The sequence below is a fragment of the Hypanus sabinus genome, chromosome 7 (assembly GCF_030144855.1).
Source record: "Hypanus sabinus isolate sHypSab1 chromosome 7, sHypSab1.hap1, whole genome shotgun sequence".
Classification (NCBI taxonomy): domain Eukaryota; kingdom Metazoa; phylum Chordata; class Chondrichthyes; order Myliobatiformes; family Dasyatidae; genus Hypanus; species Hypanus sabinus.
The window spans coordinates 176,156,997-176,184,276 of NC_082712.1; the positions used below are offsets into that span (position 1 = coordinate 176,156,997).

At 45.9% G+C, this 27,280-nt stretch overlaps 1 protein-coding gene across 15 annotated transcripts in view; it reads left to right on the forward strand.

Annotated features, from left to right (window-relative positions):
- The window catches only part of LOC132397417 (liprin-beta-2-like), a 215,843-nt gene that overhangs the window by 77,216 nt on the left and 111,347 nt on the right, over positions 1 to 27,280 (forward strand). For 10 of the 15 annotated variants that reach the window (XM_059976158.1, XM_059976160.1, XM_059976163.1 and 7 more), the window contains exons 2-3: positions 1,815 to 1,924; positions 6,924 to 7,138. In XM_059976158.1, the coding sequence (XP_059832141.1) occupies positions 1,861 to 1,924; positions 6,924 to 7,138 (279 nt within the window). In that variant the 5' untranslated portion in view covers positions 1,815 to 1,860. Of the gene's footprint in view, positions 1 to 1,814; positions 1,925 to 6,923; positions 7,139 to 20,691; positions 20,931 to 23,523; positions 23,557 to 27,280 lie in introns of those variants that run through there. The other 5 variants (XM_059976169.1, XM_059976170.1, XM_059976168.1 and 2 more) reach the window with 3 other exon arrangements.

Genomic DNA, 27,280 nt, shown 5'->3' on the forward strand with positions numbered 1-27,280 from the left:
GAGGGAAAAGAATGGTCCTGATTCAGGGCATCAACCCGAAATAGACAAAATTCCTTTCCTCAGACTGAGTGCCTGCAACAGTTCCCCAGGGTTCCAGCATTTGAAGTCTCTCGTGTCTGCGTTTCTGCTGCAGGTACTCAGAGCTGAGCAGCATCTGTAGGAAGAAAGGAATTGCCGATGTTTGTGTTTGAAAAGGCAACGTGCAACATTGGGGGCTAGTTACAGACATGGTACGTCTAATGGCTTCCTTGTGTCACTGATGGCTGGATCTCGTTAAAACAGCGTCGCGATGGTGTGGAAGGTAGTACTGCTCCCTCAGCTCTGCCACTCTGGGCTGGACCCTGACCTTGGAAGCAGTCTGCATGGAGTTTAGATGAAATTTCAAGAATTCCCCACCTGGTACTCCGAGTGCCTAGGGCGTGCAGTTGAAATGGTCTCTGATTCACTCCTCAATCTCAAAAGGGAAGCTGATGAGTGTGTAAGAGAGAAAAGGTCACAGAGCCAAATAGAAGGAAGGGAGGGATTAATACTATTGGCTTAATATTGTCACATGGTGGGTGGGGAAGCGAGATGAAGAAGGAGGCTGAGAGGTGATGGGTGGAAAGGTGAAAGGCTGTAGAAGGAATCTGATGAGAGTAAACCATGGGGGAAAGAAAAGGAGGATGGGCGGTGATAGGCAGGTGAAGAGAAAAGAGGGGATCCAGAGTGAGGGACTAAACAGGGAAGGAAGAGGGAGAAAAATTACCAGAAGTCAGAATAATCTAGTTTTGACTTATTATTATCTGTGGTTGGAGAGTAGTGGATTGTAGTGAGAAGTTGGGAGGTGGCAGGAGGAAAAGGTGAAGGGCTGAAGAATGAGGAATCTGATATGAGAGGAGAGTAGAACATGGAGGAAAGGGGAAGAGGAGGGGAACCAAGGTGGAAGGGGTGGTCAGGTGAGGAGGTCCACAGTTTCCTCTTGACCTGCTGAATTCCTCCAACATTTTGTGTGTTTTGGTCAAGACTTAGAGCATCTGCAGAATGATTGGGTAGATGGTTCTCTCTTCTCTCCCCCCCCCCCCCCATCACCACCATCCCCAACCCCAATTGTGTAAAACTGGGTTTCAGGTGAGAGGGGAAATATTTAAAAGGATCTAAGAGATGAGCTTTTCCACAGATGGTGGTGTATATGTATGGAATGAACTGCTAGAGAAAGTGGTCCTATCAGTGTTGAAAGAAAATGAAAACTTTTGGACAGGTATGTGAAGAAGAAAGTTTCAGCAGGCTTTGGGCCAAATGCAGGATCAGTTTGATATCGGAGAATGTATACAATATACAACCTGAAACTTTTCCCCCAAGGTGGAAATTGCAAATATGAAGGGACATAATTTTAAGGTGGTTGGAGGCTTTTTACAGAGAGGGTGGTAAGTGTGTGGAACACCCTACCAGGGGTGGTGCTATAGGTAGATACAATAAGGCCATTTAAGAGTCTCTCAGATAGGCGCATGGATGATAGAAAAATGGAGGGCTACATGGGAGGGAAGGGTTAAGTTGATTTTAAAGTTGATTAAAAGGTCAGCACAACAATCTGGGCCAAAGGGCCTGTATTGTGCTGTAGTGTTCCATACTCTGTTTGGAAAAGTACATGGACGAGAAGAATTTGAAGGTCTAATATCCATGTGAAAAATATCAGTACAACATGGAACAGATGGGATGAAGGGCCTGTTACTGTGATGTATGGCTCTGAGTCTATGTCTCTTGCATCTTGCGTGATAATGCAGGTTGCTGTTCTATCCAGTAATGGACCTTTCTTTTTGCCTCCTTGTTGTTCGCAGTGGAAGTATTCGAGGGGTTAATTAAAGAGACGTATTGGCCAAAATCATGTCCTCGGATGCCAGTCACATGCTCGAAGCAGCCTTGGAACAAATGGATGACATCATTGCAGGTAAGCTCCTGATTGGGCACAAGGATGGGTGGTGGAACCATTGGGTGAAAAGAGAATTTGCTTCTGTAGAGTGCCTTTCCCCTTTGCAAGATGCTCCAGAAGGCACATCCTCAATATACAAGCATGTCCCTTTTCGAAGACAGGTAAGAAGGAAGTTCTTTAGCAAAGGGTCATGAATCTTTATCTAGGGGCAGTATGGTAGTGTAGCGGTTAGCACAACATTTTACAGTACCAGCAACCCAGGTTCAATTCCCGCCGCTGCCTGTAAGGAGTTTGTACATTCTCCCTGTGACCACATGGGTTTCCTCCAGGTGCTCCAGTTTCCTCCCACAGTCCAAAGTCCGACCGGTTGGTTAATTGTTCATTGTGAATTTTCGCATGTGTAGGCTATGGTTAAATCGGGGAGGGTGTTGGGCACAACTGAAAGGGCCTACTCTCCAACGTATCTCAATGAAATAAAAATAAAATGAATCTGTGGAATTACTTGCCACACACAGTGTTAAGGTGTAGTTAAAGCAGAGGTTGATAGATTCTTGATTAGTTATGGGGGCCAAAGGTTACAGGGAGAAGGCAGGAGAATTGGGTTGACAGGGATAATAAATCAGCTGTTACCAAATGGTGGAGCAGACTTGATGGGATGAATGGCCTAACGCTCCTATCTTGCAGTCTTACATAGTGTTTTGTTGCACTTTGAAGGCCTCTTAGACTCGATCAGTTTTAATGTAGGAAGAGGGGAATCAAACCCTTGGATACACCCGTACAGTGCATTGGAATCAGGGTTATTATCACTAACATGGCGTGAAATTTGTGATCTTGCAGCAGCAGTACAAAATATATAAATTACTGTCAGTTACAATAAATAAATAGTACAGAAAAGGAATAGTGAGGCGGTGTTCACGGACCGTTCAAGGCGGAGGGGAAGAAACTATTCCGTGTATGTTGAGTATGCATTTTCTTGCTCCTGGACTCCCCCTGATGGTAGTACTGAGAGGAGGGCATGTCCCAGATGGTGATGGCCCTTACTGGTGGATGTGGCCTTCCTGAGGCACTGCCTCTTCAAAATGTTCTCAACTGTGTGGAGGGTTGTGCCCATGATAGATCTGGTAGAGTCTGCAACCCTCTGCAATCCTGTGTTTTGACCCATCCATATCAGGCAGTGATGCAACCAGTCGGAACACCATCCCCCAGAAATCTATAGAAAATAACTGATGAATGTCATGCACTGTTGATCATGACTATTCCTTCCATCAGTTCTTCCTGACATTACAAGCTGTTTGAGCTTCTCTTTCCTCAGTACATGCGTTATGAATCTTCTGGGTCCACAACTTTCTCTCAATGATTAGGTGTGTATTCTGAAACTGATTGATGTATCTGGGGGAAAGAAACAGAATTATCCTTTGGTTAACATCTCACCCAAAATAAAATTCCTGTCTCTGTGCCTCTCTGTCTCTCACACACATTCTTACCATTAGAATCCGAATCAAGTTTATTATCCTGGCATACTATATGTCATGAAATGTGTTCTTTTGCGGCAGCAGTACAGTGCAGTACACAAAAAAATTATTTGAAGTTACATTAAGGTACCAGCTACCAGCTCTCCTGCTCCACTCCTGTACAAATCTCTCCTGCCTTAATTCATCGAAAGATCCATATCGTAGGCAGACAGGGCAAAGAAGGCATTTGGCACTCTGACCTTCGCAGTCAGGGTACTGAGGATGGGAGCTGGATGTTATGTTGCAGTTATAGAAAACATTGGTGTGGCCATACTTAGAGTTTCTTCTCTTTAAATCTTTACTAAAACAGGGCAACCAAAACTGTACACAATTCTCCAAGATGCTGGAAGCCCATATCAACACAAAGTTCTTCCAGCATCTTGTGTGTGTTGCCAAAGATTTAAAACTCTTTATTTTGTGATATGTGCATCAAAGCATACAGTGAAATGTGTAATTTATGTCAATGACCAGCACAGTCAGGGGATGTGTTGGGTGCCCTCTAGCATTCTCTGTCCTCCTGGATAGGGGATTTCCAGATAATCCAGTGGTGCAGTGAGGGAGCTTTCACGTTGCACCTGTGTTCAATTCGGACTGATTTTGCTGACCATGTGGAGTTTGCAGCATCCCTAAGATGCTCCAGTTTCCACCTGCCAACAGTTTCCAAAGTTCTGCCAACAAAGCTGACCGTCTGACCTAATCCCATTTGATCCACGTCCTTCAAAACCTGGAGTTCCGCAGACCCCTCATTTAATCTGTTTGGTCCATGACATGAAAAGCATTGGGGAAGCCCTGCTCTAAATCTTTCCCTATCCATGACTGTCATTTAAATGTTGATAATGTGACAAATAAAGCTAATCTTATCTTAACGTGAGCATCAAAACATAGCGAAATGGGTCGTTTGTGTCAATGGTCACACAATCTAAGGATTGTGCTGAGGGCAGCCACAAGTAACACCATGCTTCTGGCACCAACATAGCGTGCCCATAGCCGTGCCAGCAAGTTCAAAGCTCAGACTAAATTGATTATCAAAGTGCATATGTCACCATATACAACCCTGAGATTTTTGTTTTGAAAGCACACTCAATAAATCCAGCAACCATAACAGAATCAATGAAAGACTGCACCATGTGTGCAACAGACAACAAACTCTGCAAATACAAAATGAAAATAATAAATAAATAAGCAATAAATATCATGAAGATGAGATGAAGGGTCTTTGAAAGTGCCACCTTTCGGTCAGCCAGTGATGGTGGTGCCATCAGCAAACTTATATACAACATTGGAGTGATGCTTAGCCACATAGTCAAAAGTGTAAAGTGAATAGAGCAGGGGGCTGAGCACACAGCCCTGTGGTGCACCTGTGCTGATGGAGATGTTGCCAATCTGAACTGATTGGGGTTTCAAAGATTCAAAGTACATTTATTGTCAAAGTATGTATGCAGTACGCAATCCTGAGACTCGTCTTCCCACAGACAGTCACGATACACAGAAACACCGTGGAACCTGTTCAAAGAAAACATCAGACAACCACTGTGCAAAAAAACAAAGTGCACAAATGGCTGAAAAGCGAATGAAAAGCACAAACTATAAACCAGCAAACAACAGTGACTGGACACTCTAGGAATGTGTTCGGTTCGGTTCAGCTCAATTTAGTGCTGTGTCGTTTGTTGACTGCAGGCCACGGAGCCAGTCTGCCCGGATCAAAATCGCACAAAGTAACAAAAAGGAGCCATCAGAAACACATCATAACATGAACCGCAAACTATAACTTGCTCAGAACCCAAGACTCCAGACCACCGAATGAGCAGCCGTACCTAATAAAGTGGCCACTGAGTGTATGCCACCACATACTGTACTACCTTGAGTTTCATTTTCTAGCAGACATTTACAGGAAAATAATGTTCAATACAACGTATGAAAAATTATCAATAACCAAGACTAGCAAGTAACCAATATACAACAGAAGTTCAAAAGTGTGTTTCTTACAGTTCAGAAGGCAGGTCTGAATGATGCATAAAAGCATTATTGCGTAACACCAGCTCCCATTAAATCACGATGGAACTGTCTCCTGCTCCTAATTTGTATGTTTGTATAATAGGGTTTATAATTTGCAATCGTTTAGTGGTAGCAATCACTGATTGGGGTTCAGTTCCTGCCCCAGTTTGTAAGGAGTTTCTACATTCACCCCATGATCGTGTGGGTTTCCTTCCACAGTCCAAAGCCATCTGGTTTGGGTTAATGAGTAGCCGGTTTGCGATATTGGCACTGGAGCCTGGCAATTCTTGCAGGCTGCCACTAGCACAAACCTTTCTGGTGTGACCTCACCTAAACAATGCATTTCTCAGTATGTTTTGATGTACATGGGACAAATAAAGCTAACCTCTTTAAATCACTTCTGAACTTCAGGCTTAATGGAATCTTTTTTGCTGAGGGGTGAACAAATCTATTTGATAATCCAAATGTGATTAATTGGGTCAGTGGGCACAGTGACCCCTCACGAAGCTCCGTATGTCCCCTGTTTTGGCCGTTATGTAAATGCAGCACTAAATGTTTGGCAGAGGTGGGAATAGAATATCAAGTGAGTGAGTTGTTCAGACCAAAGGCACTTTAATGCCAAAGTTCAGTTTCCAACACCGCTCAGCATCTCGGTTGCGAAGATCTGAGTATGGACATCAGGGAGTTATTGACAAGACCTCAAAGCTCTTGGCCTGTCATCCACACGACAGCCTGAGCCATTTGTAACCTGGAACACGGTGAGCAACCGCAGTGGTGATTGCTTGACCAGGACGCGGCTTCCAGGTGCAATTACATAAACAACACTGTCATCTAGTGGTCAGATTAGTAACTACAGCTCTTGCCAATCTCACTCATTCTGCATTACTCTCATTCAAACTTTCCCTCCTGTGCCCCCTTCTCTCTCTCTCCTTCTCTCTTTCTCTCTCCATCTCTCTTTCTCTCTCTCGTGCCCCTTCTCTCTTTGTCTTTCGTGCCCTTTCTCTTTCTCTCGCACCCCTTCTCTCTCTCTCTCTCTCGCTCCCCCAATCCCCTCTCGTTCCCCCCTTCCCCACTAGAACTGCATGCAATACTCCAAATTAGGCCTCACCAATGTCTTGTACAACTTTAACATAACATACCAATTCCTGTACTCAATACGTTGATCTATGATGGGCAACGTTCCAAAAGCTGCCTTTACAGTGGGGAGGGGTGTCTAACTAGAATGGTTAAAGAGCTTAACTTCCTGGGGGAAGAAACTTTTAAGATGGTGTGAGGTTTTTGTTTTAATAGCCCTGCACCACTTTCCAAAAGGGACCATTTGAAAAAAGCAGTTTGCAGGATGGGTGGTGTCCGCAATGATTTTCCGGCCACTTTTTGTCCCAGTGATGGTAGACTGCAGCCAGTGACTGTTTCTCACTGTAGTTTTCATACCCTGTGAGAGGATTCTGCACCAAACCAGACACTAATAGCTTGATATCCCAGGGTGAAAGTGCTTGTCCTTTATTCCGCAGGTTCAAAGGCAGCAGCAGAGTACTCCAACGGGATGTACGACATCAGCTCCCCCATCCCACCCACCTACCTGAGGTCTCTGCAGGTTCTGCAGTTGGTGGAAGACCTGCGGATCGGGCTGGAAATGTTGGGGAGCGAACGGGAGAGAGACGAGGTTCGGAATCAGATCCCCACAGCCACACTACAGGCAGTGGCTAACTGGCTGGATAACATCTCTGTGAGTAACAGTACAGTGAGTGATGAACAAGGACACCTAGATCTCGTTGTACTTCCCCTTTTCCTACTTGACACCATTCAGATCATAATCTGCCTTCCTGTTCTGCCACCAAAGTGGATAAACTCACATTTATCCACATTAAACTGCTTCTGCCCACTCACCCAACCTGTCCAAGTCACCCTGCATTCTCGTAACATCCAGCACCTTACACAATAGGGACAAGTTATAGGAATCAATTAGTCACTGAAAGTAAGCATGCAGGTACAGCAGGCAGTGAAGGAAGCTAATGACATGTTGGCCTTCATAACAAGGGTAGTTGAGTATAGGAGCAAAGAGTTCCTTCTGCAGTTGTACAGGGCCCTGGTGAGACCCCACCTGGAGTATTGTGTGCAGTTTTGGTCTCCAAATTTGAGGAAGGGCATTCTTGCTATTGAGGGAGTGAGGTTAATTCCCGGGATGGCGGGACTGTCATATATTGAAAGATTGGAGCGACTGGGCTTGTATACACTGGAATTTAGAAGGATGAGAGGGGATCTGATTGAAACATATAAGATTATTAAGGGATTGGACACACTAGAGGCGGGAAACATGTTCCTGATGTTGGGAGAGTCCAGAACCAAAGGCCATAGTTTAAGAATAAGGGGTAGGCCACTTAGAACAGAGTTCAGGAAAAACTTTTTCACCCAGAGAGTTGTGGATCTGTGGAATGCTCTGCCTCAGAAGGCAGTGGAGGCCAATTCTCTGGATGCTTTCAAGAAAGAGTTGGGTAGAGCTCTTAAAGATAGTGGAGTCAAGGGATATGGGGAGAAGGCAGGAACGGGATACAGATTGTGTATGATCAGCCATGATCACAGCGAATTGCAGTGCTGGCTTGAAGGGCCGAATGGCCTACTTCTGCACCTACTGTCTATTATCATACACTATTTACAGTGGCCAGTTAACCGTGAACTGTGGGAAGTCACCCATGCGGTCACAGGGAGAGCTTGCAAACTCCACATGGGCAGCACGGGGCACTGAGTTCGAAGCAGGGTCTCATACTGTGAGGCTGACTCACTGTGGTACCCAATACTATTTTGGCTGAAAAGTGCTTTGAAGTGTTCTGAAGATGTGAACAGATCTGAAATGCAGATTTGTTCAAAAGGTGAAATAACATATGTCTCCAAGAACTCAGCAGGTCGGGCAGCATCCGTTGACTGCTCCTTTCAACAGATGCTGCCCGACCTGCTGAGTTCCTCCAGCTTGTTTGTACGTCTTGATTTGACCACAGCATCTGCAGTGCACTTTGTGTTTGTCTCCAAGAACTGTTCCCCAGCACTTCCATAGCAATGATGTGGAGCAAAATTGCAGATCTCTACCAACACTACAAATCATCTTTAGATTTACTTCAAAAATTTTCCGGTCGTCTTGTGTAAACTGTTGATGATTGGAAATTGATTGACAAATTAAGAATGAGTCTGCCATTTGGATAACTGTTGATTTGATATGTGGTATGGGCGGATCTTTTAAAGGATTGGCATGCCAGGTGCCCAATCATGTGGTGGGACATTTTGCATAAGAGGTCAAAGTTAAGAGTGGAGTTTATTGTCTTCTACACAAGACTGTTGTCTACACAGGTGCGATGAAAAACTTACCAGCATCACAGGCACAGAGCATCATAGGTGCATTCACAATAATTAAATGTAAACTCAATTTTACAATAAAGGACACAATTAGAACCAAAAAAAAGTCCATTTTAATGCAAAGTGGTCAAAATGGTCTTAGCGTTGCTAGACTGTAGTGATTAGGGTTGTGTCAGTTGGTTGAAGAACAGAGTGGTTGAAGTAGCTGTTCCTGAACCTGGTGCTGTGGTGCTTGAAGCTTCTGTACCTCCTGCCCAACGGGAGCAGTGAGAAGCTGGCATGGCCTTGGACAGTGAGGGTCTTTGATGATGGATGTTGCTTTCTGGAGGCAGCACTGGATATAAGTACTGCTGATGGCGGGGAAGGATGTGCATTTGATGTTTTGGGCAGAGCCCACCAGTCTCTGCAGCTCCTTGTGCTCCTGACCATTTGAATTGACATACCAGACCATGATGCTTTCAATGGTACGTCAGAAGTCCAACCAGAATTGGTAACCTTGACAATGAGATGGTTTCCCCTCCAATGCATTGAACAAGGAGTTAACCAGGTTTATAAGTTCAAGGCCGAGTTCCGACTGGATCTAGTTTATTTTGCCTAACATTCCTATTAATCTTTTGCTTACACTGAAACAAACCTGAGATCCAGTTCCAGCTGACAATCCCTAATCAAGGAAGGAGACTGTCTCGAGTAATGGACCTTCATTTAAAGTTAAAGGAAACTTGTTATCAGAGTATGGGTATGTCATCATATATTACACTGATATTCATTTTCTTGCATGCATTTACATGAAAATGAAGAAATATAATAGAATTGATCAAAATCTATACATAAAGATTGGCAAAGTACCAGCGTGCAAAACCACCTCCTCAACACTTGGACAGAGACGGGGCTTGCTTCAGAGGCAGTCCCTAGGGAGAAACCTCCCAGGTCACTGGCAAGGATCGACCTTGTCAGGAAACTTTGGAACATGTTCTTCACCTCCATTCAGCTGGTAGAAACTGTGGGTATAAGTCAAGCAAGGTTATTGGTTAAATACATAGAGAGAAAAGTCGTAAGACATAAGAACAGAATTAGAGCATTTGATCTATTGAGTCTGCTCCGCCATACGATCATGGCTGATTTATTTTCCCTCTCAAACCCATTCTCCTGCCTTCTCCTGTAACCTTTGAAACTCTTACTAATAAAAAACCTATTAAATTCCACTTTGAATATACCCAGTGACTTAGCCTGCACAGCTGTCTGTAGCAATGAATTCCATGGATTCACCATGAGGTTTATGAAACCTAGGGGAATTATACAGAACTGTTTAGAGTTCCTTGCTTGAGCTATTGTAGTGTAGCTGTTTTCTTGTATCCAGATCTAGGCATTTCATTTTAAGGAAAATGTCAAGACTTGAAAACAGTACTAAGGAGGTTTTACTAAGATGGAACCAAGATTCAAAGGTTTAATGAGAGAGATCAGTGAAAATTTCAGAGTTAGAATCAGGTTTAATATCAACAACAAATGTTGTGAAATGGGTTGTTTTGCAGCAGCAGTACAGTGCAATACATAAAACTATAAATTACAATAAGAAATACATTTCAAAGATTAAATTAGAGAAGTAGAGCAAAGAGAGAGGAATAGTGAGCTAGTCTTCATGGGTTCATTGTCCATTCAAAAATCTGATGGCAGAGGGGAAGAAGCTGTTTTGAATCATTGAGTGTGTCTCTTCAAGCTCCTGTACCACCTTCCTGATGGTAACAATGAGAAGAGGACATGTCCTAGGTGATGGGGGGGGGGTGTTCTTTATAATGTGCCAGCTTTTTGAGGTGTTTCCTTTTGAAGATGTCCTTGATGCTGGAGAGCAGGGCTTCCCAACCTGGAGCCCGCAGACCCCTCAGTTAATGGCAAGGCTCTAAGGCATAAAGAAGGTTGGGATCCCTGTTGGAAAGGGTCAATGTCCACAATGGAGCTGGCTGAGTTTGCAGCTTTTTCAGATCATGTGCAGTGGTCTCTATATCCCTTCTGACTCTAATTTCTTTGCTATGTTTTCTTATGGTCAGTGGAGCATTAATATCAGATATTAGGCACCAGCTTTGAGCTTTGAAGTTTTGAGTCTATCGGGAAGGGAAATCTCGGGACTGGGAGAAATCCCATATGTGTGGACAGCCTCTGTCTTGGGACAAACGGAGGGTGGCTTGCGGTGAGGGTGGGGAGAAACCAAAGGGGCATTGACACAGATGTGGTGAGGGTGTTTTCATTTCAGGCTGAACGTGGAGCTGATGGTTTATGATTTAAGATAAAGGGCCACCCACTAAACTCCAAAGCAGCGTGGCGGTTAATGCTTTACAGTACCAGGAACCCAGGTTTAATTTCCACTGCTGTCTATAAGGGGTTTGTGCACTCTCCCCATGACTGAGTGGGTTTCCTCTGGGTGCTCCAGTTTCCTCCCACATTCTGAAGATGTGTGGCTTAGGGCGACTAAGTAGTGGGCAAGCTATGTTGATGCTGAAAGTTTTGAAATGCATGCAATTCTCTTGAAGGCACAGACTGGTTTATTTGTTTAACTATTACGCTCAATGCCTGTCTCCTTCCAGACTCCGCAACCTCTGACTAATCACCTTCCCAAGCCCACTCCCTTCCCCTCCCTGTGCCCACTCTTTCCCCCAGGTGGGAAGTCCTGTGTGCTTAATCCGAACCCAGGCCCACTACAGTGTGTTGGCCAGAGCTATTGTTGGGTTAAGAATGTGGGAAGATCTAAACTCACTCAACCTCGCCCTCTGATTGCACAGTCCGATGCCACTTGCATTTTCTCCCGACACGCACGGTTTCCCTTCTCTAGAAGAAAGAGCCAGCACTCTCTGTTGCTTTCCACTGTTCACGCCTGTTAGGTTTGCACACCAAAGCTCACTGCCTTGTAAAGGGATGCAGAGAGCTTGTGAGTAACATGGTGACTAAGACCATTAGACTGTAAGACCTAGGGGCAGAATTAGACCATTCGGCCCATCAAGTTAATCATGGCTGATTTGTTTTCCCTCTCAGCTCCATTCTCCTGCCCTTTTCCCATTACCTTTGACAGCCTTACTAATCAATAAACTAATAACTAAAGGATTTAAATGGTTTAGAGCAAAATTACTTTGTTTTATTTGGAGATACAGGCCCTTCTGGCCCTTCATATCACACTGCCCAGCAACCCCAAGTTTCACCCTAGTCACAGGTCAATTTACCAATGAACCTACCAACAGGTACATCTTTGGACTGTGGGAGGAAATCGGAAATTGTGAGCCCCTTATCTAAGAAAAGTGTGCTGGCATTAGAGAGGGTCCAGAGGAGATTCGTGAGAATAATTCTGAGAATGAAATGGTTAACATAGGAGCATTTGGCTCTGGGCCTGTACTTCCTAGAGATTAAAAGAATGGGGGGGGGGGGGGGTCTCATTGAAACCTATTGTATTTTGAAAAGCCTAGATAAAGTGGATATGGAGAGATTGTTTCCTATAGTGGGAGAGCCTAGGACCAGAGGGCACAGCCTCTGAATACAAGGATGTCCCTCTTGCACAGAGATGAGGAGGAATTTCTTTAGCTGGAGGGTGGTGAACATGTGGAATTAATTGCCACCGATGGCTGTGTGTTTGGAGTTCAAAGTAAATTTATTATGTAAGTATACAGGTGTCACCCTATCCACCCTGAGATTCATTTTCTAGTGGACACACTCAATTAATCTATCGAATCATAACTATAACAATCAATGAAAGAGCATTCAACCAGAGTGCAGAGGACAACAAACTGTGCAGGTACAAAAAGAAATAATAATAATAATAAATACGCAGTAAGTATCAAGAACATGAGATGAAGAGTCCTTGAGTGTGAGTCCATTGTTTGTGAGAACATTGGGTATATTTAAAGAGGAGGTGCATAGGTTCTTGATTACTCAGGGAGTCGAAGGTTAGGGGAGAAGGCGGGAGAATGGGATTGAAAGGGATGATCGATCAGCCATAGTGCAGCAAACTCAATGGGCAGAATGGTCTAACTGCTCATGTCTTTCATGGTATTACGGTTAGAGGTTGGGGAGAAAGATAAGAGAGATGGACAAAAATCTCATCAGACAGCAGTTCAAGAAGTGTTTCTGCATTAGAATTGGCAGCATATTCAACAAGTCAGTGTAAATCAAAAACAGAATTGCAGAAGCTGGATATTTGAAATAAAAATAAGAAATGCTGGGAAAGGACTGGATTTCCTGGGTGAGTCAGAGAGTGTAGAATCTCAAGAGCTGGCTAACGAGTGAGAGACATCACCCAACTAACAGCTACAATCGGAATCCATTCCCAAAAAGGGTGGTGGATGTAGATTCACAGAACACAGACCAAGAGACGCAGTCTGAATTATCAAAGTTGTGCAAGGCTACAGATTAGTTTTATAGCTTTGTCTGTTGTGTCCATTGAAACAGAGTGAGATGCAGCAGCAACAAGGAGAGCAGCAGTGGCAGAACTGAATCTCAACCTTCCGATCAATGGCCAGCGCTGTAAAGCTTTACACTAACCGGTCTGCTAATGTGAGATTCAGACCGATTCATTTTCCACATGTACATCGAAACGTAACAGTCCCAAACCTGGCTGTGAAAGGAGGAGGGTTGGGCATGAACTCCCCATGGACAGTCCCAAACCCGGCTGTGAAAGGAGGAGGAACGGGTATGAACTCCCCATGGACAGTCCCAAACCCGGCTGTGAAAGGAGGAGGGTTGGGTATGAACTCCCCATGGACAGTCCCGAACCCGGCTGTGAAAGGAGGAGGAACGGATATGAACTCCCCATGGACAGTCCCAAACCCGGCTGTGAAAGGAGGAGGGTTGGGTATGAACTCCCCATGGACAGTCCCAAACCCGGCTGTGAAAGGAGGAGGGTTGGGTATGAACTCCCCATGGACAGTCCCAAACCCGGCTGTGAAAGGAGGAGGAACGGGTATGAACTCCCCATGGACAGTCCCAAACCCAGCTGTGAAAGGAGGAGGGTTGGGTATGAACTCCCCATGGACAGTCCCAAACCCGGCTGTGAAAGGAGGAGGAACGGGTATGAACTCCCCATGGACAGTCCCAAACCCGGCTGTGAAAGGAGGAGGAACGGGTATGAACTCCCCACGGACAGTCCCAAACCCGGCTGTGAAAGGAGGAGGGTTGGGTATGAACTCCCCATGGACAGTCCCAAACCCGGCTGTGAAAGGAGGAGGAACGGGTATGAACTCCCCATGGACAGTCCCAAACCCGGCTGTGAAAGGAGGAGGAACGGGTATGAACTCCCCACGGACAGTCCCAAACCCGGCTGTGAAAGGAGGAGGGTTGGGTATGAACTCCCCATGGACAGTCCCAAACCCGGCTGTGAAAGGAGGAGGAACGGGTATGAACTCCCCATGGACAGTCCCAAACCCGGCTGTGAAAGGAGGAGGGTTGGGTATGAACTCCCCATGGACAGTCCCAAACCCAGCTGTGAAAGGAGGAGGAACGGGTATGTACTCCCCATGGACAGTCCCAAACCCGGCTGTGAAAGGAGGAGGGTTGGGTATGAACTCCCCATGGACAGTCCCAAACCCAGCTGTGAAAGGAGGAGGAACGGGTATGAACTCCCCATGGACAGTCCCAAACCCGGCTGTGAAAGGAGGAGGAACGGGTATGAACTCCCCATGGACAGTCCCAAACCCGGCTGTGAAAGGAGGAGGGTTGGGTATGAACTCCCCATGGACAGTCCCAAACCCGGCTGTAAAAGGAGGAGGAACGGGTATGAACTCCCCATGGACAGTCCCAAACCCGGCTGTGAAAGGAGGAGGAACGGGTATGAACTCCCCATGGACAGTCCCAAACCCGGCTGTGAAAGGAGGAGGGTTGGGTATGAACTCCCCATGGACAGTCCCAAACCCAGCTGTGAAAGGAGGAGGAACGGGTATGTACTCCCCATGGACAGTCCCAAACCCGGCTGTGAAAGGAGGAGGGTTGGGTATGAACTCCCCATGGACAGTCCCAAACCCAGCTGTGAAAGGAGGAGGAACGGGTATGAACTCCCCATGGACAGTCCCAAACCCGGCTGTGAAAGGAGGAGGAACGGGTATGAACTCCCCATGGACAGTCCCAAACCCGGCTGTGAAAGGAGGAGGGTTGGGTATGAACTCCCCATGGACAGTCCCAAACCCGGCTGTAAAAGGAGGAGGAACGGGTATGAACTCCCCATGGACAGTCCCAAACCCGGCTGTGAAGGGAGGAGGAACGGGTATGAACTCCCCATGGACAGTCCCAAACCCGGCTGTGAAAGGAGGAGGGTTGGGTATGAACTCCCCATGGACAGTCCCAAACCCGGCTGTGAAAGGAGGAGGAACGGGTATGAACTCCCCATGGACAGTCCCAAACCCGGCTGTGAAAGGAGGAGGAACGGGTATGAACTCCCCATGGACAGTCCCAAACCTGGCTATGAAAGGAGGAGGGTTGGGTATGAACTCCCCATGGACAGTCCCAAACCCGGCTGTGAAAGGAGGAGGAACGGGTATGAACTCCCCATGGACAGTCCCAAACCCGGCTGTGAAAGGAGGAGGGTTGGGTATGAACTCCCCATGGACAGTCCCAAACCCGGCTGTGAAAGGAGGAGGGTTGGGTATGAACTCCCCATGGACAGTCCCAAACCCGGCTGTGAAAGGAGGAGGGTTGGGTATGAACTCCCCATGGACAGTCCCAAACCCGGCTGTAAAAGGAGGAGGAACGGGTATGAACTCCCCATGGACAGTCCCGAACCCGGCTGTGAAAGGAGGAGGAACGGGTATGAACTCCCCATGCACAGTCCCAAACCCGGCTGTGAAAGGAGGAGGGTTGGGTATGAACTCCCCATGGGCAGTCCCAAACCCGGCTGTGAAAGGAGGAGGGTTGGGTATGAACTCCCCATGGACAGTCCCAAACCCGGCTGTGAAAGGAGGAGGGTTGGGTATGAACTCCCCATGGACAGTCCCAAACCCGGCTGTGAAAGGAGGAGGGTTGGGTATGAACTCCCCATGGGCAGTCCCAAACCTGGCTGTGAAAGGACGGGGGTTGGGTATGGTGCTAGCAGTCTGGTCCAGGGCAGAGGACTCCGGTGAGCTGCTGTCGATGGCCTCTGCCCCAATAGTGGTGATGCGTTTAAGACCATAACCCATAGGAGCAGAATTAGACCATTTGGCCCATCAAGTCTGCTCTGCCATTCAATCACGCTGATCCTTTTACTTGGCTTAAGTAAGTATACATACAGTGAAAAGTATCATTTGTGTTAACAACCAAATGTGCTGGGGGCATCCCGCGTATCACGACAATTCAAAGTGTTTACTTAACCCCATCACCCTTATTGGGGCATTCGCCACCAAGAGTAACTCGCCAGAGTAATTTATCTCGGACCAACAAAGCCTGCCCACAATGCTCTGCAGAACAACAAAGGAGGTAGAAAAATACAAACAAGCAACAAAACAACTGTAAAGAACCCCCTTTCTGCCACTCAAACACACACATACCCTGTTTTCTAAACACAGCCTCCAGCTTTAGTGGACTCTCAGATTCCCCAGTGGACTAGGAGACTCTCGACACTGGTCATTGGCCCTTAACTTAGACCATAAGACATAGGAGCAGAATTAGGCCATTCAGCCCATCATGTCCGCTCCGCCATTTCATCTTGGCTGATCCATTCCTTCTCAACCCCAATCTCCTGCCTTCTGCAGTAACCCTTCATGCCCTGACTAATCAAGAAACCATCAACCCCTGCTTTAAATTTACCCAGTGACTTGGCCACCACAGCTATCTGTGGCAATCAATTCCACAGATTTACCACTCTCAGCAAAAGAAATGTTTCCTCGTCCCTCTATTTTCCCTCTATTCTGAGTCTGTGCCCTCTGGTTCTAAACTCCCCCAATGAAAGAAATTTTCTCTTCACATCCAGTCTATCTGGGCATTTCAGGATTTGATTGGTTCCGGGATTTGTCCCGGCTGGAGAGTCTCTCACTACAGGAAACACCCACCCTATTGAGGCTTTTCAGCATATGACAAGTTGTCTTCTGGAGTTCCAATCGACCTTCAAGCTTCAATCTTCATCGTCGACCCCAGGAGTTGCTGATGATGACAAATGAGACTGGATTGAGCACTTAGATCTCAAGCTCTGTCTTGCCAATTCACAACTTGAGGGGTCACCACTCCTCGTGCCTTCTGCCTCTACGTAGATCCAATCCCAGAACGCAGAACCCACTGATTGGATGGTTTAGGGGTTTGGACAACTGCCTCTGGTTTGCACACAGCAATCTTTCACCCCGGGTGTGCGGTTTCCCTAGATCTCACAAAACCCAAAGACATGGGAACAGAATGAGACCATTCAGCCCATTGAGTCTAATCCACTATTCCATCGTAGCTGATTTATTTTTTCCTCTCAACCCCTTTCTAGTTTCTTCCCATAACCTCTGATTTAAATATACCCATTGACTTGGCAACCACAACATTTGAGGCAATGAATTCTACAGCTTCACCACCCTCTGACTGAAGAAATTGCTCCTCATCACTGCTCTAAAGTGACAACTTTGTATTCTGAGGCTGTGCCACCTGGTCCTAGACTCCCCCATTATAGGAAACATCATCTCCCCATTCTTCCGATCTAGCCCTTTCAACCCTTATCTAAGAAAGGACGTGCTGGCTTTGGAGAGGGTCCAGAGGAGGTTCACGAGAACTATTCTGGGAGTGAAAGGGTTAACATGTGAGGCGTGTTTGGCTCTGGGCCTGTACTCAGTGGAGTTAAGAAAAATGATGTGGAGGGCTCATTGAAGCCTCTCATACATTCATACCCTCTCTTGCCAATGAACCAAAGTTCCTGTTCAAAGAATAAAAGTCCTGGAGTGTGTGCTGTTCTCAGAATCTGCAGCAAAAAAAAAACATCTTCTCAACACTTGGCTTCCTTCTGAGGCAATTCCCCAGAGAGAAACCTCCCAGCTCACCAGCAAGGCACATCCCTGTTAAGAATCCTTCACCACAGCAAAGTGTCTTTCTTCTCTGCTGCGTAATCAACAGCTGATGGATACTGTGGAAATAAGTCAAGTTCTACTGGTTCAGGTTGCTGCCCCCAGAGATGTTATTGAAACTCTGGGATTTATGGATTGGACTGTAGTTTATATTGGCCTCTTTCAGTTCTATGTCTTTAATTCATGTTCTTGGCCATTCTTTGTTAATTGGCGGGCTGGGGGTTTGGGTGATCTTTTAGCTTTTGCACAAGGGAGGGGTTGGTGTTGTTTGGGGTTTGCGAGTTCTTGTTCATTTTTCTTTTCATGCTGGGGGGCAGTGATGTCTTCCTTTCAAGTACTACCGTCTTCTGTATTCTACGGCTATCTGGAAAGGACAAGTTTCATAGTGGTACTCTGCACACATACTTTGATAATAAAATGAACCTTTAAAGTAAGGCTATCAGTTAAATACTTGAAAGGGGATAGGCCAAAGAACATGGGAGCAGAAATAGGCCATTCAGCCCATCAAATATGTTCTGCATTTTGATCACGGCTGATTTATTCAAATCCATTCTCCTGCATCGTCTCCATTGCCTTTGACATTCTTACTAATCATTGCCACAGACAGCTGTGGAGGCCAAGTAATTGGGTATATTTAAAGAGGAGGCACCCTATAAATGGCACCCTAGCCATTTATATGTGCCTAAGACTTTTGCACAGTGCTGTACATGGAATGAGCTGCCAGAGGAAGTGGTTAATCATGATAGCCCATGATTAGTCAGGACGTCAAAGATTATGGGGGAAAAGGGCAGGAGAATAGGATTAGGGGGGATAGTAAATCAGCCAAGATCAGGCAGAACAGACTCAAAGGTCCAAATGGCTTAATGCTGCTCTCAGTTCTATGGTCTAATCAAATACCTGTCAACCTCTGCTTTAAATATACCTAATGACTTGGCCTCCACATTTGTCTGTTGCAATTAATTACACAAATTCATCGCCCAAAGGAAGTAAGTTAACATATCTAGGCCGAGATCAGAATCAGGAAGTTATGGTGCAGTTGTATAAAATCATGAGGGGTAGGAATGGAGTGAATGTACACAGTCTATGTCACAGGGTTGAGCAATCAAGAACTAGGGGTCAGAGTTAAAGGTGAAGAAAGAAAGATTTAAAAGGAACTTGAGTAACTTTTTTTACACAAAGTGGTTATCTATAGTACTGTGCAAAAGTGTTAGGCACATGTATATAGCTAAGCCTTTTGTACAGTACTGCAGTAATTTTATGTATTATTACAAAAAAACAAATTTTATGACATATGTGAGTGACGATAAACCTAACTCTGATATAGGCCTCTATTGTGGACTGAGATTGGGAGGGGGACAGGGAGAGGGGAAGGAAGAGGGGAGGGAGTGGGATGTACCAAACAGACATTCTGTAATGATCAACAAACCAATTGTTTTGGATCAAATTACCTTGCCTGGAGTCTCAGGACTGGGTGTGTCTGCACCCACACAACCCCACCCCGGCACTCCTTCTTTGCCACCTGTCACACACTCGTCCACCCTCTCCATTCCCAACATTGCTCCTGTCAGATTTACAAACTCGCTCTCCAATCCACCTTGACAAACACAGTACCCTGCGACAAAGCCTTAGGCACCCTAGCCATATGTATGTGCCCACGACTTTTGCACAGTGCTGTATGTGGATTGAGCTGCCAGAGGAAGTGGTAAAGAGAGAGTCAGTGGGGATGATTGTCCGTTGATGACAGGAAGCCGATGTGGGAGAATTCCTAAAGTGGAAAAGCTGTTGCACTGGGGCAGTTCCACTCAGAAGCCCAGGTTCAGTGGTATGAAGAAGCTTCACAAACTGGAGTCTTCCTTGGTTGCAGTGGGTAACCATGAAGCCTCTGTCCCTTGTCATGACATGGGATTAGTGAGTTATGCAGCATGGCGACACTGGCGGGCTGCCCCCAGCACATCCTCGGACTGTAGTCTCTCCTCTGTGCACTTCAGTTTCCTCCCACCTTCTAAACATTTACCCGTTAGGTTAAGTTGTGGGTCTGCTGTGTTGGCACCGGGAACATGGCGAGATTTGCGGGCTGCCCCCAGCACATTCTTGGACTGCATTGGTCATTTCACTGGTGTGTTTTAATGTCTTTATGTACACGTGACACCCGTGGAAGGGTCTCAGCCCGAAAGCGCGACTGTTTGTCCCCCTCCGATGCTGCCTGACCTGCCGAGTTCCTCCAGCACTTTGTGTCTGTTATTCAAGAGTTCCAGCATCTGCAGAATTTATGACAAATAATACTAATATTTAATCTTCTCGTTTGCTCAGTGTGGCGAAAAGAAAACCTTTAACTTTCTTAAGCAGGGCTTTTCACCTTCAAGAGGTCACAGACTCTGGTAAAGGGATTATTTTTAGCCTGAGAGCGTTGCAGCGTGGGAGGGGTAGGTGGCGGGGGGGGGGGGAGGATCGGATGCGGTTGTCTTAAGGTATGTCAACACGGCTAGTGTGTTAGTTCCACAGAAGCACTTAGTCTCCCTGGATCAGCGCAGACGCGGGGTTGGTGTTTTGACAACAAATGCTTGACGTTTCATTTAAATGGGAGACACGAATCGGATTTCTTCTTGCCTGTACTGAATTTGCTGACGGCTTTTGTGCCACAGTAACCCAATGCCTTAGCAAGTTTACTGGCGAGAGCCTCTTGCTGAAGTTTTGGATTTGTGCTGCTGAGGCGGGACGTTTTCATGTTCTACGCTGCCTCGGCTTCAGTCTGTGCTGGGCTTCAGGGAGGGCAGTCAGAGAGGGGCAAGGACTTTCGATGTATTCCCCAGCCTTCAATGTCACAGCACTGCACGCTTTGGAGCGCACACTAAAGCTCCACTGAAAGTTCTCTCTCTCCTTCTCTTTTGTTTCTCCTCTCTTTACGTCCTCTCTCTCTCTCTCTCTCTCTCCCTCCCTCCCTCTCTCTCCCTCCCTCTCTCTCCCCCTCCTCTCTCTCTCCTCTCAACCCCTCCTCTCTCCCCCTCCCTCTTTCCCTCCTCTCTCTTTACCTCCTCCTCCTTTCTCCTCACCCTCTTTCTCTCTCTAACCCCTTCCCTCTCTTCACCCCACTCACCCTCTGCTGTCCTTCCCCTTTCTCTCTCTCCTGGGGGGTGATGGCTACGGCATAGCATGGACGGTGAGATCGATATTTACAGACATCTCACTTGGTTGAAAAGGGTAAGTAGACTTTACAGCAAACTTGGGAAATCAGTTCAACTTCAAACAGCTCGCCGCGAACCCATGTTCTCCCCCCATTCTCTGAGTGATTGCAAGTAAATAGTTACCCGGCTTATTCTTAAGTTTGTAATTAAGCAAGGAGCTTTCCCGAAAACGTACGTTTGAGGGAGTATTTGAAGGTGACATAATTATTACTAATGTTTACTTCGAAGATTCAGAAATTACTTAAAGGTTTAGACAGGCCGAGTGTGCAGCAGTGGTTTGGACGGAGGGTGCCGACGGTTCTGGTGTGAGGCAGAGGGGGGATTGAACAGGATGACTGGCCAATCGATCTTGTCTCCTCCTCACCCGAGAACACACCAGGAAATAGTTTGCATTTCTGTATTATTGGAACCGTGTGTTCAGCTCGGAATGAAAGTGTGTTCAAGAGAGCTTTGTCTCCGACCGGTGGGGGAGGGGACTTGGGGGGTGAGCTGAGAGGGGTTTGAGTGTTTAAAACCACACATACCGTCCGATAAACTAGAACCTTGCTGAGAAATGCAGGGAGAACAGTGGATGTATGTATTAGTTTGTGGTTCGGGAGATGCCAAGTATCAGCGTAGAGATACAGCACGGAACCAGGCCCTTCAGCCCATCTAGTCTGTGCCGACCACAGCATCCTCCCTGCTAGTTCCAGTTGCCCCTGCCCGGCCCTTAACTCTTCAAGCCCTCCCTCCATCTACCTATCAGTAAGTCTCTTAAATGTTTCAATTGTAGCTGCCTCAACCTCTTCCTCTGGGAGCTCATTCCGGTACCCACTACCCCACTCAGGTCTTTTTAAATCTCACCCCTCTTGGGTCTGTAAACTCTAGTTTTGAACCCTCCAACCCTGGAGAAAAGACTAGACTGTCCACCTTATCCATACCCCTCATGATTTAATAAACTGCTATGGGGTCACCCCTCATTCCGGGGGGTATAATCCAGCATGGCCAACCACTCCTTATAACTCAGGCCCTCTGGTCCCAGCAGCATGCTTGTAAATCTCTCCTGAGTCCTCTCCATCTTGCTAATGTCTTTCCTATAACAAGGTGACCAAAACTGTACACAATACTCTTATCATCAGGGACCCCCACCACCCAGGCCATGTTCTCTCACTGCTACCACCAGAAAGGAGTTACAGGAGTCTCAGGACCCACACCACCAGGTTCAGGAACAGCTGTTGCCTCTTAATCATCAAGCTTTTGAACCAGAGGGGATAGATTCACACATCCCCAAACTGAACTGTTCCTACAAGCTATGGACTCACTTTTAAGGACTCTACACCTCATACTCTCTCTCTTGCTTTTTTGAGTTTGCACTGTTTTTTGTGTTTAGCAGATTGGTTGTTTGTTGTGGGTTTTTTGCATTGTTTGTGCTTCTATATACTGTGAATGCCGATGGTATATGGTGACATATGTGTTCTTTGAGCTTTTCACTTTGAACTTTGAAGTGTGGTTTCATCAATGACTTGTATCATTGCGACATAACGTCCCAACTTCTAAACTCGATGCTGTGACTGATTAAAGTTAGTGCGCTAAATACCACTTTCACGGTCCTCTCTACGTGCACAGCGGCTTTCAGCGAACTGTGTACTTGTACTCCCAGCTCCCTGTCTGACGACGGTTTAAATGTTGTTAATGTATGAGACCCAAACATGTAGGGACCACTGTCAGGAAAATGTTATGTCGGCATACGTTGCAAAAAGATTTAAAGAATAGCTTTATTTGTCACACGTACATCGAAACATCCAGTGAACTGTGTCATTAGCGTCAATGAGCAACACAGTCAGAGGAGGTGCTGGGAGCAGCCCACAAGTGTCAACGTGCTTCAGGTGGCAATGTAGCATGACTAACCCCGTACATGACCCGTACATCATTAGAACGTGGGGGGAGACTGAGGCATCCAGCAGGAAGCCATGTGGTCACAGGGAGAACGTACAAACTTCTTACAGGCACCGGCTGAAATTGAACCCCAGGCATTGTAAAGCGTCACGCTAGCCACTGCGCTACTGTGCTGGCAAAATCCATGACCGGCAACTTGCAGGGTCACTTTAACATCCTGTACAGCTGCACTAATAATCTAGACACTTCACCACTGGCTGCCATACCTCAAGTTGCACAGTACTGTGTAAAAGTCTTAGGCACCCTGGATTTTTTCTGTAGTTTCGGAGGGTCTGGCCTGCGCAGAACCCTGATCAAGGCTGTCTGGGATTACCTGGACAGACAGCTAAAGTCTTCAGAAGAACCGTGGCAAGTTCTCCGAGATACTTGTGATAAACTGACCAGCTGATTTTCTTATAAAACTGCACAGCAGTGTACCTCAGAGTATTGACACAGTTTTAATGGCAAAGGGTCACACCAAGTATTGATTTGATTCATTTTTTTTCACTGTTTACTGCTCTTCATAGTAAAGTTTTTGATACTTTTAATTTTATTATTTTTGAAAACATTTTTGCTTTACAGAATTACTTTACGTGTGCTGAAGACTTGCACAGTGCTATAGGGCTCCTCGGACTGCATTGGTCATTGATACAAGTGACACATTTCACTGCATGTTTCGATGTTCATGTGACAACTAAAGCTGAAAGTTCATCTTTGAACAAGACATGGTGAGAGTTCGGAAGTGAGCAGCAACATGGTGGAAGAGAGACAGATTCAGGTTTACTATCTCAGACATATGTCATGAAGTTTGTTGTTTTCAGGCAGGAGTACAGTGTGAGACCTTGAAAATACATATCAGTTACAAAAATACATTGGTCCAAATGACTAATAATGAGGTGGTGTTTCTGGGTTTATGGACCATTCAGAAATCTGATGGTGGAGGCAAAGAAGATGTTCTTAAAACATTCCCAGGTATCTGAAATACAGACAGACAGACATACTTTATTGATCCCGAGGGAAATTGGGTTTCGTTACAGCTGCTCCAACCAAGAATAGTGTAGAAATGTAGCAATATAAAACCATAAATAATTAAATAATAATAAGTTAATCATGCCAAGTGGAAATTAGTCCAGGACCAGCCTATTGGCTCAGGGTGTCTGACACTCCGAAGGAGGAGTTGTAAAGTTTGATGGCCACAGGTAGGAATGACATCCTATGACGCTCAGTGTTACATCTCGGTGGAATGAGTCTCTGGCTGAATGTACTCCTGTGCCTAACCTGTACATTATGGAGTGGATGGGAGTCATTGTCCAAGATGGCATGCAACTTGGATAGCATCCTCTTTTCAAACACCACCATCAGAGAGTCCAGTTCCACCCCCACAACATCACTGGCCTTACGAATGAGTTTGTTGATTCTGTTGGTGTCTGCTACCCTCAGCCTGCTGCCCCAGCACACAACAGCAAACATGATAGCACTGGCCACCACAGCCTCATAGAACATCCTCAGCATCGTCCAGCAGATGTTAAAGGACCTCAGTCTCCTCAGGAAATAGAGACAGCTCTGACCCTTCTTGTAGACAGCCTCAGTTCTTTGACCAGTCCAGTTTATTGACCATTCATATCCCCATGTATTTGTAATCCTCCACTATATCCACACTGACCCCTTGGATGGAAACAGGGGTCACCAATGCCTTAGCCCTCCTCAGGTCCACCACCAGCTCCTTAGTCTTTTTCACATTAAGCTGCAGATGATTCTGCTTGCATCATGTGACAAAGTTTCCCACCGTCGCCCTGTACTCAGCCTCATCTCCCTTGCTGATGCATCCAACTATGGCAGAGTCATCAGAAAACTTCTGAAGATGGCAAGACTCTGTGCAGTAGTTGAAGTCCGAGGTGTAGATGGTGAAGAGAAAGGGAGACAGACAGACAAATACATCTTATGGAAATGTTTGTTTGATGATGAACTTAAATAAAAAATAAATTAACAAAAAAATACATTCCCAGGACTTGAGATCCTGAGTTAAAGGGAAAAGTTACTAGGTTAGGACTTTATTCCCTGGCATTTAGGAGAATGAAGCAGAATTTGATAGAGGTATACAAAATTATTAGGGGCATAGATAGGGTAAATGCAAGCAGGCTTTTTCCATTGAGGTTGGGTGAGACTAGAACTTGAGGTCATGGTTTAAGGGTAAAAGGCAAAATGTTTAAGGGGAACATGAGGGGAACTTCTTCACTCAGAAGGTCATGAGAGTGTGGAATGAGTTGTCAGTGGAAGTGCTGGGTCCTGGTTTGATTTCAAAGTTTAAGTGAAGTTTGGATGATGGGAGAGGTATGGAGTGATATGGATCAAGTGCAGATTGATGGGACTAGGCAGAATAGCAATATAGAATAATAGGATAAGAGGCTAGATGGGCTGAATGCTCTGTTTCTGTGCTGTAGTGTTCTATGACTCTATTGACTGTGTGTATTCAGGTTCCTGTACCTCCTATTCCTCCTGATGGGAATGAGAAGACCACAAAACATAGTAGAATTAAGCTATTTGGCCCAACAAGTCTGCTCTGCCTTTCAAGAAGAGGTCATGTCCTAGATGTTGAGGGTCTTTAATCATGGAGACCTCTTCCAGGAGCACCGCATCTTAATAAGGAGAATTATGCCGTGATGGAGCTGGCTGAGTCTACAAACCTTTGCAGCCTCTTGCGATCTTGTACATCGGAGGCTTCAGTCCAGGCTGTGATGCAGCCAGTTGGAATGTTCTCCACGGTACATCTGTAGAAATTCACTGGACTCTCTGGTGACCTACCAAACCTCCAAAAACTCCCAATGAAATATAGCCACGGGTGTGCCTTCTTTGTAATTGCATCAATATGTTGGGCCCAGGGTAGATCTTTCCCTTCCTGAAGTCCATATCAGTTCCTTGGTCTAGCTAATGTTGAGTGCCAGGATGTGGCTGGGGCGCCACACAGCCATCTAATCTATCTCACTCCTGTACGCCACCTCATCACCATGTGAGAACCTGCCAACAACAGTGGTGTTGGTTAATATATAAATGGCGTTTGAGCTGTGCCTAGCCACACAGCTGTGGGTGTAGAGAGAGTAGAGCAGTGAGCTAAGCTTAAAACCTTGAGGTGTGCCAAGTGTTAATGGCCAACGAGGAGGAGATGTTATTACCATTCCACACTGACATGCCTCAAAAGCAGCAAATCTCTGCAGCCGAGTAGCCTCTGGGTTTTTATTTTGCCAGGTTTGAGGTCTTAATCTTCAAACATTTCTTTCTCAGGAGGTTTACAGGATAAACCTTGGTGAACCTGACAAATATTATGCAGACTTCAACGAAAAGGGAAAACTTTCCTGATATAAAGAAGCATTTATTAGACTGATTCACGCAAGTCTACTATATCCCTCGCACCTCAATTCCGCAAACATCTCAACATTGTTCCTTTAAGCTATATAAACATATTTAACCACAATTACCATTCTTGTTTACATAAGATCTTAGAAGCGGTCACTCTGACCAAGAAATACATCACCCCACCTCACCTCATGTCACGTATTTCTCCTGTCTGTGAATTAACATTTAATGGCCATTTTCTGCTTTAAAAAAAGCATTATCCTTATTTTTGTTCTTTAATCTTTGAATGAGTCATTAAGATGAGGTGCAGTCTGCTCCCCTGCATTATCGTAGACATCCCCGTGGCATTATTTCATGTTGTCATTGAACATTACAGCACAGAACTGGCCCTTCGCCCATAATGTTGTACTAACCTTTAAACCTACTCTGAGATCAATCTACACAAAATGCTGGAGGAACTCAGCAGGTCAGGCATCATCTATGGAAATGAATAAGCAGTCGATGTTTCAGGCTGAGAACCATCAATTGAACCCTTCCCTTTCACATAGCTCTCCATTTTTCTATCTTCCATGTGCCTGTCTAAAAGTTTCTTAAATGCTCTAATGTATCTGCCTCCACCAGGCTAAGTAGGAGGGGAGGTTTTGTGTGATTTTACAGTAGGTTATAGGCTAGCGGAGTGAAGATACATCTCCGCCAATGGAGGCATAAGGCACTCCTTCCCTCCGCAGACCTGCAGGTCACAAGTCCCGGTTATGCGACCACTGACGCCAGGCAGGCAATCTCTGAAGAGTATTGATAATGACTGGATCACCCATCTTAAAATACACCACAGGTTCTTGATTGGTAAAGAGTGTCAAAGGTTATGGGGGAGAAGGAAGGAGAATGGGGTTGAGAGGGGAAATAATTCAGCTGTATTAGAACGTGGCTGGCGCTGTAAAGATTTGCCCCTATCAAAGGAGGTGTATGGCACCCCTTCCATCTGCTAGCCTGCAGGACGTCCTTGGACAAGGTGTATCACCTGTTTAGCACCCCCAATCAGGGTCACATGAAGCTGTTGGAGCAGGTGGTGGGTGGTCGTACGAGCAGCCGGTGCAGATCACA